This window comes from Neofelis nebulosa, chromosome 5, assembly GCF_028018385.1.
Source record: "Neofelis nebulosa isolate mNeoNeb1 chromosome 5, mNeoNeb1.pri, whole genome shotgun sequence".
NCBI classification, from domain to species: Eukaryota; Metazoa; Chordata; class Mammalia; order Carnivora; family Felidae; genus Neofelis; species Neofelis nebulosa.
The window spans coordinates 148,990,505-149,003,722 of record NC_080786.1 but is presented as its reverse complement, the minus strand read 5'-3'; the positions used below and the strand labels follow the sequence as shown (position 1 = coordinate 149,003,722).

The 13,218-nt window shown below is 48.6% G+C and overlaps 1 protein-coding gene across 6 annotated transcripts in view; it reads left to right on the top strand.

Moving 5' to 3' along the window:
- RUNX1 (RUNX family transcription factor 1) overlaps positions 1-13,218 on the top strand; it is a 259,589-nt gene that overhangs the window by 238,233 nt on the left and 8,138 nt on the right. For all 6 annotated transcript variants that reach the window (XM_058731931.1, XM_058731932.1, XM_058731934.1 and 3 more), the window contains one exon: positions 11,526-11,687. In XM_058731931.1, the coding sequence (XP_058587914.1) occupies positions 11,526-11,687 (162 nt within the window). The remainder of the gene's footprint in view (positions 1-11,525; positions 11,688-13,218) is intronic.

The window sequence follows — 13,218 nt, the reverse complement described above, 5'->3', positions numbered from 1 at the left end:
ATCTCGTTCTGAGCTGGGCTCCAGAGCGTGCTCTCCAATACTGACAACTCACGGGGGAGGGGCCGGTGGCCCTGCAGCCCCTGCGGCCCCAGACCTAGCATCACTCCTTTTCTTCTTCCTTGCCTGCCACCACCCTGAGGCATCACAAGGACCCTAGCGAAGCTTGGCCACCTCACTTAATAGGATCTGCTCAAGGGTCGGCTCTTCCTGAATCTGCTTGGTCAGACCACTGATGTCCCTCTGGCAAGTCCTATGGGCTCCCCCTCATCGGCACCTGGCCTCCCATCGACAGTCTGGATCGTGGCTTGGCTTCGACAGCCTCCCGCCCTGTGCCGTGGACCAACGAAGCTCAAACCTGTACGGTCCTCTTTAGAGCATGCGCCAGCCCCGTGGAATGTTCCCTCAAAAGGTTCCGTTTCTTTAGCTCTGGGCTCTGCCAGGTGATGCTGTGTCTCTCCCGCTTGTAGCCTCCCACTTCGAGGTGTCTTTCATTTGACCCCTGTGAGTGAGGGTCCTCGTTCTATGTCCGGGGCTCGAGCGCAAGCTAGAGGCTGCCTGAGATCTCCCAGCTGCTGACGCGGAATTTCTGGCTCTTCCTTTTCCAGGAGCCACAAGGAGGGCAAAGGGGCTAGAGAGGGAGTGGATGGGAACCGAAAGCCATCCTTAGCCTCCGTGTTTTGAGATTTTTGTTGGAGGAGAGGGAAATGGAAGAATGGAGGGAAAATAACAGGGCGGCCGTGGACTCATCTGAACACGGCTGATGGGCTGGCCTTACAGAAGTTCACCCAGCCCACCTGCAGAATCGGTTCGGACCTGGCAAGTGTGTTCAGGGGCCGAGATGCAGAGAATCTTTCCGGGAGAGGTGTCTGCAGGGGACGTTTGCTTAACACAGTACAGGGACGTAATCCGTCTGCGGGGGAGGACAGAGGAGGACTAGAAGGTGCCTTCTGTCCCCTCGAAACCGTGATCCCCCCCTCCCCCCCGGCTCCAACCTCGTGTGAACCGAAGGCTACTCTCTCTCTCTCTCTCTCTCTGCCTCGGGGACACAGTGTGGGCGGGGAAGAGCAGGTGTGCATCCACACGGCCGTCTTTTCTAGGAGCCGGTGACTCGCCTCCCCCCCCCCAAACCCTTCCTCGGAGACAACCGTGCCGGAGTCCAGAGCCTTTCTCCAGACGTTGAGAGGAGAGGCCTCGTGGCGAGGGCTGAGCTGTTTCCCCTGGGAAGCGTCTGGCAACTCTAATGAGGACCGGCACTTTGCGTTTATAGAACGCCTTTCATCTGTGCCTCTCAAAGCGGCTCCACAAACATTAATTAACGCTCACACCTGTGAGGCAGGTGAGGCCGGCTGCCCCTAAGTTTAGAGATGAGGAAACGGAGGTTTGGAAGGAGAGGGGCTGGGGGTGGCTCTGCTGCAAAGAGCCGGCCTCCTGGATTCCCAGCGCCCTTGACCGCAGAGCCCCGGAGCCTCCCCACCGTCCCCCTGGCGGGGCTCGGAACATGGGTCCCGGAGGCTGTGAACGGTGGAGACGTGGCCACGGGGCTCTGGCTCCCTCCTTCCCTTCTGCCGCGCCCTCCTCCCCTCCCCCCCCACCCCCCGATCCGGACGGGACCCCTCAAAACCCCGAAGGCCTTTAAAACGCAGCATCCCCGGGCAGGTCTCTGCCCAGGCTTGGTGTTGGATGCCTCCCTCTGGAGTAATTGCTGGAACAATGAAGGCATCTTAGCTGTACATGACTAACCAAGATGTCTGTAGCCGGCAGAGACAACGGTTGGCAAATACCAGAGCTATTTCACAACCTCGCTTTTTCCAGGATCCAGAGCTGGTGGGAGCTGACTCACATCATCTTGGGGTTTCGCTGATAGCAACAAGTCGCCACTCCAGGGTCAGCTACCCGGGCGCACTTCTAGGTGACCGCCCGCCCGCCCTCTTGGGCTGTGTGGCGTTGACTGCAGGCCTCGTAGACGGGAGGACACAGCTGGAAGACAGTGGGACTTCGGGGAAATGCCTCTTTCAGGACAGAGAACCACCCAATGCCAGGGGCCACGAATGCCGGTAGCACAGGGTTCTGAAGGGACGTGCAGGGTGTCTGGGGGGTGGGGGGGCAGCCTTTTGTTTGCAGGGGAGCCCCGATCTTCCTTCCCAAGGGTCCCAGACAAGGAAACGCAAGCCACCACCGGGCCCGCCCTGACACATCACCCTGGAAACTGACTCACATCTCTGAGCCCTGAGTCATATCCTGTTGTGCGTTTGGAGGCATCCAAGAGGGCATTACACCAGCTCCCCATGACTGAGGTGAATCTGAAGAGCACCCTGGGAACCACCTTGCCGTCTTCCAAACAGAAAGAAGACAAAAAAAAAAAAAAAAAAAGAGAGAGAAAGAAAGAAAAGAAAAAAAATCCTCTAGGGAAAAAAACCAGGACAGCCCCAAGGGTTTGTATGTTCACCAAGCAGGTTTGGCCCTTTTAAAAATAGATGCTGGGGCCCCATGACATACATAACTGTCTGGTCTCTGTTTTTAAATGGCTCTGAAAGGTTACCAAAAGGTCGCAACTTTTAAAGATATCAGCTGGATGGCCGAAGGAAGGGCCCTCTAACTATACCAGCCGCCAGAGCGGGCGACCTCCTGGCCCCGGGCTGAGAAAAGACGCCCTGGCCTCAGGGGCGCTGCTGGGAATCCGGGTTTGGAGGGTGGGCGTTAAAGACCCCAGAGGTGGCTGGTCAGAGCAGAACCAAGAGAGGTCTCTGGCCAGGCTCTCCTGGGTGGCCTGGCGGGGGTCTGAACACCGAGGACAAAGTGGGCCGTCTTAACCTTTTCAAAGAACAGCCTTTGGTTTTGTTGATTTTCTTTGCCGCTTTCGATTTCATCGATTTCCGCCCTCATTTTTGTTATTTCTTTCCTTCCGCTTGCTTTCGCTTTAGTGTGCTCTTTTTCCTCTACTTTCCTAAGGTGGAAGCTCAGATCATCGATTCTGGATCTTTCTTCTTTTCTAATATATGCGTTCGATGCTATAAATTTCCCTCGGAGCGCTGCTTTCGCTGCATCCCGCAAATTGTGATCAGCTGGATTTTCATCTAATTCAAAGTGCATTTTAATTTCTCTGGAGACTTTCGTCTTTACCCCGTGGGTTATTTAGAGGTGTGTTGTCGAAGCTCCAAATACTTCTTCCAGCTAACTTTCCGTTGTCGACGTTGTCATTTTAGCTTTAAATCCATGTGGTCTGAGAATACACTGTGCATGATATCTGCTCTTGTAAATCTGTTAAGGGTGTTTTATGACCCATAATGTGGTCTTTCTGGGTGAATGTTCCCTGTGAGGTTGAGAAGAAAGTGTCTTTTACTGTTGTTAAATGGCATCTTCTATAAACGTTCACTGCATCAAGCTTGTTGGTGGTACTGTTCAGGTCAAATGTGCCTTAATTTTCTGCCTGCTTGATGGATCCGTTGCTAGAAGAGTATTTTTCTATTGTCTCTTGTAGTTCAAAGTCACTTTTTGCCTTATGGTTTTTGACACTCTGTTGTTAGGTGCACACACATTAAGGATGGTTACATCTTCTTAGAGATCGGACTCATTCATCGTCACGTATTTCCCCTCTTTATCCCTGAAATTTTTCCTTCTCCTGAAGCCAGTTTTGCGTAAAATTATTAGAGCTACCCTGCCTTTCTTTGACTTAGTGTCAGCATGGCGTCTGTGCATCTCTTTACTTTTAACCCGAGTCTTTACATTTCAAGTAGGTTCCTTGTCGACAACATATAGTTGGGCCTTGTTATTAATTCACTCTGACAGTTCCCGTCTTTTAACTCGGTGCGTTTGGAACACTCATATTTAAAGTGATTATTGATTTGGTTGGATTCATACGTACCAGGCTTATACCTATTTTATATGTATTTACCTGTTCTCTTTTTCTCCTCTTTTTCTGCCTTCTCTGCTCTTAACGGAGCACTTCCTATGACTCCATTTTATATCCTCTCTTAGCCTATCAATTGCACCTTTTAAAAAAAGTGTTTTTAGGGGCGTCTGGGTGGCTCAGTCAGTTAAGCGTCCGACTCTCGGTTTTGGCTCAGGTCACGATCTCATGATTTTGTGAGTTCAAGCCCCGCATCGGGCTCTGTGCTGAGAGCACGGAGCCTACTTAGGATTCTCTCTCTCTCCCTCTCTCTGCCCCTCGCCCCGCTCATGCTGTCTCTTTCTCAAAAATAAATAAACTTAAAAAAAAAAAATTTTTTTACCGTTTTTAGTGTTTGCCCTAGAGTTTGCAAACCACATGTATAATGAATCGAAGTCACCATTAAATAACACTACAGCATTCCTTCCACTCTGTCATTACTGCAACTCATATCCTTTGTCCATCTGCTGTGACCATCCAATATGTATTCCTTCTAACATCTAATATCACTAATGTCATTTTAGACAGTTATCTTTTGGATCAACTAAGAACAGGAAAAGTAAGACTTTATTTTACCTTCATTTATCCTTTCCCTGAAGCTCTTCCTTGCTCTGTGTCAATTTAAGTTTCTGACCTACACTTTCCTTTTCCTCTAAGAGTTTCTTGTAACATTTCTTGTATGGCTATTGTGCTGGATAAGTTGCCTCAGTTTTTGCATGTCAGAAAATGTCTATTTCTCCTTCGCTGTCGAGGTATAATTTTGTGGAGTATAGAATTCTAGGCTGGTGGTTTTCTGGGGTTTTCTTCACACTTTTTAAATATTTGCTACACTCTCTTTTTGCTTGTATGGCTTCCGAAGAGAACTTGGAAGTAATTCTTATCCTTCTTGCTCTCTAAGTAAGGTGTTTCTGTAGATTGTTTTGGTATTTCTATTTCTCTTCCTTGGTGTTCTCTGAGCTTCTCAGATCTATGGTTTGATGTCCATCATTAATTTTGAAAAATTATTGGCCATTATGGGGCACCTGGGTGACTCAATCAGTTAAGTGTCTGATTTCGGCTCATGTCACGATCCTGTGGTTCGTTGGTTTGAGCCCCGTGTCAGGCTCTGTGCTGACAGCTTGGAGCCTGGAACCTGCTTCGGATGCTGTGTCTCCCTCTCTCTGTGCCCCTCCCCCACTCCCCCAGCTCTGTCTCTCTCACTCTGAAAAATAAACATTAAATTTTAAAAAAAGAAAAAGAAAAATTATTGGCCATTAATAATTCAATTATTTCTTCCACTGTTTTCTCTTTGTTTTCCTTCTGGTATTTCCACTCTCCATATGTCAGACCTTCTGAAATTGTCCCAGAGTTCATGGATATTCTGTTTGGGTTTTTTCTGTTTGTTTGCATTGGTTTTTCTTTCTTTTCTCTCTTTACACCTTTTAGGTTGGGAAGTTTATATTTTAAAGCTTGTCGATTCTTTCCTCAGCCATGTCCAGTCTATTGATGAACCTGTCAAAGGCATTTCCCACCTCTGTTACAATGTTTTTAATTTCCAGAATTTCCTTCTGTATCTGAGAGTTTCCATCTCCGTAGGACATCACCCACCTGTTCTTGTATGCGGCCTCCTTTTTCCAGTAGAGTCCTTAACATATTAATCATAATTAAATCCCCTGTCTGGGAATTCCCAAGTTCTATGTCATATCTGAGTCTGGTTCTGATGCCAACTGTATCTCTTTAGACTGCTTCTCTTACCTTTTGGCATATCCCCTGTTATGTCTAATCTGAAAGCTGGGCCTGATGTATCAGGGTCATGGGAATGGAGGTAAACAGGTCTTCAGTGTGAGATTTTATGTGCATCTAGCTAGTAGTTGGGCTGCGTATAATGTTTACTGAAGCTGTCAATGCCAGAGGATTCGTATTCCTCCAATGTCCTTGTCTCCCTTTTTGTCTTTGGACTTCCCTACGAACGCTTCCATAAATGGTGTCTTTAAGCTGTGACCCACTGTTATTATACTGGATCCCATGAAAACCTGGAAGAGTTTGTGAGGCCAACTTCATGAGGATGTCCCTGCCCCCCCACGCACGCACATGCACACACGTGCACGTGCACACATACACACACACACACACACACACACACACACAAAGACTACAGCCCCCAGAGGTTTCTTATTCTCACAGGTGCCTATACTCAGTCTCCAACAATTTATCAAAATTACCACGTAAATGTTCCTACCAGTTTATGGCCCCAGAAGCTTCTGTTCCTGGCACGCAGACCCTCAGTGCGAATTTCTACAGTCGCGTGCCCCTCGGGACCTCAGGCTGGCGGTTTGCCCTATAGTCTCAATTCTCTAATAGACTAAGAAAAGTCATGGATTATCGGTCTGTTCAGCTTTTTTTCTTGTAGGGATGGGCCCGGTGGCCCCCGACGCTCTTTACGTTTCACAGGTGCACCAGAAAGCAGAGCACCTTGACGGCAACTATTTGATAGGGTCACTTCTCACTCTGGCGACTTCTTGATGTCCCTGCACCAAAAGGCGACAGCGCTCTGCTTTCTTACTGAGTGGCGTATGCCTCGGAGCTCTCTGAGCTCTTGCTTCTGCCCCGTCCGATCCCCAACATCCCCCTTCTCTGGCCTCATTCCAAACGGAAGGGATGATGCTCAAAAAGCTGAAAATAACCCATCACAAGATGGCCTCAGTAGAGCAAGCAGCTGCATCAAAACATTAGGTACCCTGACAAACATAGGAGAGAGAAAGGCTCAAATTTAAATTGCCTAATCCAGTAGTTTTTTTTTTTTTTAAGTGTATTTATTTGTTTTGAGAGAAACAGAGAGAGAGCGAGCGCGTGCGAGCAGGGGAGGGGCGGAGAGACGGAGGGAGGGAGGGAGGGAGGGAGAGAGAGAGAGAGAGAGAGAGAGAATCCCAAGCAGGGATTGGGAGTGCAGGGATCTGAGAGTGCAGAGCCTGATGCGGGGCTCGAACCTACGAACCGTCAAATCATGACCCGAGCCAAAACCGAGAGTTGGACGCTTAACGGACTGAGCCACCCAGGTGCCCCTCTGGTAGTTTTCTTAGTGGCAACATGAACTGATTAAGAGTGGATCCTTGCCTCCGCTATCCTTACCTCAAATATCCGGTTTTCTTGCCCTTTACCACTTAATCGTCCAAGCCCAGTTCCTCTCTGGTGCTGGAGACCAGCTGGCAAGCCCTGTTATCAGTGAACAGCACGGTATTACCTGAGCCTCGCTCTAGAGCAGGTGCGCATGGCCTTACCATTATGTATCAGATGAATCCCTTAGCATGGATTCACTTCCCCTTTTTCAAATTTTTTTTATTTTTTAAATGTTTCTCTTTGAGAAGGTGGGGACAGCGAGTGAGAGCTCAAGCAGGGGAGGGGCAGAGAGAGAAGAGAAAGAATCCCAAGCAAGCTCCTTGCTGCCAGCGCAGAGCCTGACACGGGGCTCGGTCTCATGAACCACAATATCATGACCTGAGCCCAAACCAGGAGTCACAGGCTTGACCGACTGAGCCACCCAGCCCCCCCTCCTTTTTTTTTTTTTTTTAATGTTTATTTATTATTGAGAGAGAGAGCATGAGCAGAGGAGGGGCAGAGAGAGAGGGGAGCACAGAACCCAACATGGGGCTCGAACTCACACGACCTTAGCCGAAGTTGGAGGCTTAACCGACTGAGCCACCCAGGCGCCCCTATTTTCCTTTTTCATAATATAATCATAAAACTTACTCAGACTAATTGGACATTTCATATGGCCCCAAACTGGGTTACTTGCTTTATATATAGCTTACCTCACTTACCCTTCGCCACGACTTTTTGTTTTTTTAAAATTTTTTTTTTTCAACGTTTTTTATTTATTTTTGGGACAGAGAGAGACAGAGCATGAACGGGGGAGGGGCAGAGAGAGAGGGAGACACAGAATCGGAAACAGGCTCCAGGCTCCGAGCCATCAGCTCAGAGCCTGACGCGGGGCTCGAACTCACAGACCGCGAGATCGTGACCTGGCTGAAGTCGGACGCTTAACCGACTGCGCCACCCAGGCGCCCCTCGCCACGACTTTTTGAAGTGGGAAAACTACGAAGCAGGGAAAAGAAATGACCTGCCCAGGGTACAGGCAGAATTCGGGCTGAAATCTATTCTAGGACTTCAATTAGACACTTTCCCTAGCCTGTTCCTCTGAGGCGGAACAGAAGTGTATAATGAACACCATCAGGGTAGCTCTGACCTGGGAACAGCTGTGTGCAAGCCCAGATTAGACAGACCATCCATCAGTTCGCCTGGACACAGGTCCCTCACTAGCTGTCGTTCCCTAAAGGCGAGGACTACAGTCCACTCACTACTGAGTCCCCCGAACAGTGACCCTAGCAAAGCGAAAATCCTCATGGGCAACATGAACGAATGAGGATGTGAATAATTTCATTAGCCTATGAAATGGATGAATGAATGGACGAACCAATCAGTGTGAATGAAAACACGAAAAAAACCTCTCAACATGACGATTCATGCAATAGCAAGAAACCTTCCCAAGCATCATCTGCTCTCAGGATCTTCACTGATACCAGCCTAGAAGTTCCAATGGGGCAGGGGCCACCTTGGTCTTATTCATCAGGCTACTACTAGCTAAGTTAGCACATGCGGGGCACACGCTAAAATTTCAAAACAAAACAAAACTTCTGTCCTTTTCGATGGCGTGACTTATCGGAGGCCCTCCCTTCAAGAACAAGTCGCCCTACTTTCTGGAGAATGACTGACAGTGGTTCTCTTCCTCGGCCTGTGGTCTTTTCTGGATCACTTCCGTCTTCTCCCGGCCTACTTCCTCGTCCCAGAATGGCTGCCTTTATTATTAAGAGCACCATTCTTCACCCCACGCTTCCACCTGATTCCTTCCTAAGTCTGATTAGCATACAAGTGAAGCAGAGAAACACTGTGTAGGACTTGTTTGAATTAGAATCCTGCGCTGTTACTGTTGGAAGGGGCTTGGAGATCATATCCTGTCTTCCAGGGCTGGCCTACTGCACTGCCATTTCTCTGCCTGCTTTCTTGTGTTCACGTCGGCCCCATCAGAGCAAGAATGGTAACTGAGCGGTAAACTCAGCATATACCATATCGTTGGCCCTAGTGTTCTGTTCTACTTTTTCCTTTTGGATTTTTATTAACAATACCTGTAGAATTAGAAAACACCCAAAAACCTGGCACGAGCAGCTCGCCATCACCACCTTCTGGCCCATCGCTGGCAATGAACCCAAACCCAATTCACTACGGTCATATGAATGGAAAGTGATCGGACGGGGGTCCTTTGGGTTTTTAGTGTTATCCCTCCTCCACATGGGAAAGCTACGTTGTGTGTGGAGTAAGAATGTTGAATCTAAAACCCTGGGTTAGAAAAAAAAAAAAAAACAATCAGAGAACTTGGACTTTAATCATAAAGATCATTTTACCAAAGCATATTTTTAAAAGGCTGTGAAACATTATGCAACGTTTGCACGGTTTAATTATGAGTTTAGAAAAGCCTAGCACAACTTTTTCACTACAGTAAAACATGACAGAGCATGAATCATGGCCTAATACTTTATGCTTACTGTGGTTTTAGACACGGGGTTAGGGGAAGCTGGGCTGTCTACACAGCAAGGCATGAATTACTGAACCGCAATTCACACCCCGGAGGGCTTTATGACAATTATAAAACCTCTTTTGTTTCTTAAATGATTAAAATATTTGAGTACTATATATTCCCGCAGCAAATGTGTGTATCTAAGACATATGCATGCCTTACAAAAATATCTGAGTCTACACTTTATTCTTCACTTGGAAGGAAACGCTTGCAGTAACAGGGGGATACAGAACAACCTGCTGTTGCTATTTGCTTACAATTATTGGAAACACTGTTGTCTGTAAGATTGCAGGATCTTTGGCTGTAGTTGAACATTCATTTCCACTGAGTTTAGAATGGACCAGCTCTCTTACTCCTTGCCCTCTGCTCAAATTCCCCCAAATTCAGAATGACATGAGGGCCCTTCTTTAATATTAGATTTCAGAGATTCTAACTTAAAATATTTCCCCAGTTTTCAAACTTAAAGAATTGAGTTATTTTATTATTTTTTGGAGAGAGAGAGAGAGAGTGCGCGTGCACGCGAGCGGGGGAGAGGGGCAGAGGGAGGGAGAGAGAATCCCAAACAGACTCCGTGCTCAGCACGGAGCCCAAAGCGGGGCTCGAACCCACAACCCGGGGATCATGACCTGAGCTGAAATCAAGAGCTGGAACGCTCAACCGACTGAGTCACCCGGGTGCCCCCCAAAATTGAGCTATTTTACAGGAAAGAAAGAAATGGATCCACGTGAGGGAAAGGGGAAGGGGCAGGCAGGAAGGTGGGGGAGGAGACCTGGGTCTCCAAACCCCTGCTTTGACGGCTTCCAACAGATCGACAAAAACAGCAAACTTAAACTGTTGGAAATGCAAATTCCCCGTTGGAAGTAGAACTGGACGTTTTAATAACGAGTAGGAATAACTCACTTCTTTATGTCCTGACACATACACAGCTTGCAACTGGTATCTTCCTGAGGAACACTGCTCTTTCTAGATTGACTCCCGGCTTCATGCAGCCCAGGCTATGAGGACCCTGGGGACTGGTGTGGTCCACAGAGAAGGTGGGACACAAAGAGAAAATCAATGTTTAGCCCTAAAAAAAAAAAAAAATGGAAAGCTATCTCTGGCGGGCCAGCGTTCCATTTAAATTTGCCTAAGAATAGAGGGTTTGTTCCTTTTTTTTCCCCTCCATTTCATCTGCAAACAGTGTGATGCTTTTGAAACTAAGACTCCTGTGAATGCTGGAGTCAAATTTACAAAGTCCTTTTTACCTAAATCTTCTGAAGTCAGAGTTTTGTCTCTTCTCTATCCCAGGCCTCATTTATTGGCCATCTATAAAATATTTGCTCAACATTCTGCCCTTTAAACACGGCAAACTGGAGGTCTTGAAAACATGCAGGACAGCTGTCGGTCTGGGTTGGTACCTGTTGGTCTGGGTTGGTAGGGCTAGCTCACTACTGCTGGGCTTGTGAACTAGTCCCCAGGCCCCATCGCCAGCTTCCCAGCCAGACCCTCTTTTCTGTCATCCTCGGGAGAGAATTCGCGTAAACGGAGGACATTTAAAAGCCCTTGGGGTATTTTTGCCAAAGGTCCAAAAAAAAAAAAATCAAAGCTCTATGTTCTTTTTTGCTTACTGACTACAGATGGATAGGTGATCACGAGTTGATAAAATGTTTCGGAGGATGAGAATTGTAACTCGCGGTAAAGCTGGGCGGCCAGTACATGTGGTAGCTCAACAGGTGGGTGGGAACACCTACCTGGAAAGCATCTTCGACCTCTCCCGTCGTTATGAGCGTGATCAGGCGAGACCTTTGGAAGGAACAGACATCCGGGGGAAATCTTCAAGAATAAACTATATTTCACACAAACAATAATTCAGTAACTTTGGGAGGAGGGGGGAGATTTCTCGAACGAAAGCAAATACTTGGACTTAATACAAACCGGTCAACAGGCCACAGGCCGCATGACAAACAAAGGTGACTGGCTTTTTATTAAAAGGTTTCTTTTCTTCAATCCCACCCCACCTGATGTATGGCTGACCTCTCCAATCCTCTGCAGACACAAGGCAGATCCAGCCGTCCCCACCGTGGTCCTATGACCAGTCCTACCAGTACCTGGGATCAATCGCCTCGCCTTCCGTACACCCAGCAACACCCATCTCGCCCGGACGGGCCAGCGGCATGACGACCCTCTCCGCAGAGATTTCCGGTCGGCTCTCAAGTAAGCTGCTTGAACACACTCTTTGAAGTCGAGCTAGAGTGGAAGGTTCGGGAGACTGGAGATGCCTGACGGGGCTGGCAGTCATCTGGGGGGGGGGGGGGGGCGGGTAAAGTGGGCTTTGAAGACAAGGCTGTCTAAGTCCCGTACCCGTGCGCGGGTTTTCCCTGACACCTTGAGACGGGGATTATGAATGCAAAGGCAGAGGCGGATTCTGTGGGCACTTGGGGCTTGCTCCACTTGGCAGACAGAGGCAGCAGCCGAAGGGTTAATAATACACAAGGTCAAAGTAATCAGCTTCTAGAACTCTGATGGAACTGTCCATCTGGTGGTGGCCAGCTTTCAGAGGCCACGTGAACACCACTGGGGTACCCGTGCTATACCCCACGTGAGAGATTTCTTTTTTTTTTTTTTGAACACGTATTCATTTTTGAGAGCCAGAGAGAGAGAGAGAGAGAGAGAGAGAGAGAGAGAGTGAGCAGGAGGAGGGACAGAGAGAGGGAGACACAGAAGCCGAAGCAGGCTCCAGGCTCCGGGCTCCAAGCTGTCAGTATAGAGCCTGACGCGGGGGCTCGAACTCACAGACCACAAGATCATGACCTGAGCCGAAGGCTGAACCGACTGAGCCACCCAGGCGCCCCCACGTGAGATATTCCGAATGAAGGGATGTCCGTACCAGATTAGAGGAGCAGAATGGAAAGCTTGGGTGTCGTGGTTAGCATAATTGTTGTTAATACGAGCTCATTAAATATTAGTCATGTAACCTATGAGACCTTTGGGCTTGGCACTCACCTTTGCTCGTGGGCAGGGAAATCGGAGTGAGAGAAAAATTCCTTTGTTAAAAGCAAAGGAAGAAACTCCCTGTTTGGAGCTTTGGAATTGGAGCTGGGCCAGACTGTGAAAACAGCTCCGAGAACTTCAGCCCTGTGAAGCCCGCAAGCGCACTTCACGTGTGTTGGGAAGCGGGCGGTGGTTTTGGCTTTTCGGCCCTTGAGATTCGATTAGAGCAGATCAGGGGGCAGGCAAAGGGGCCAAGGCCTCTTGTCTGCCATTTTAAACTGTCTGGGAAAACGCACTGTGTTTTCCAGACAGTCGTGAGTACTCGAGATTTCACCAAACGCTTTGGCTTCTTCCCAGAGCTTCTCCACTGCAGCACCACTGACAACTGGGGCCAGAGAATTCTTGGTCGTGGAGGGCTGTCCTGTGCACTGTAGGATCTTTAGCGGCATCTCTGGCCTCTAGATACAGCCGTCCCCCACCCCCCACCCCCCATCAGGACAACCAAGGATGTCTCCAGACGTTGCCAAATAGCCAGAGGTCCCAAACTGCCCCTTAGCTGAGAGCCACCGCCTTCGGGTATTCTCGGGCACTGTAGTGAAATGGGAGCTCCAACCTGGGTGCCCACTTCCCACATTATTTTCGACTCTTAATGCCAGTATTTTCAGGGCACCTGCTGGGGGCTGAGGAGCTGAGGAAGTAGCCTAGGAATCATGACGTCTGCTCAGCTTGTTGCTTTAGAAGTTCTGTTCCCTCA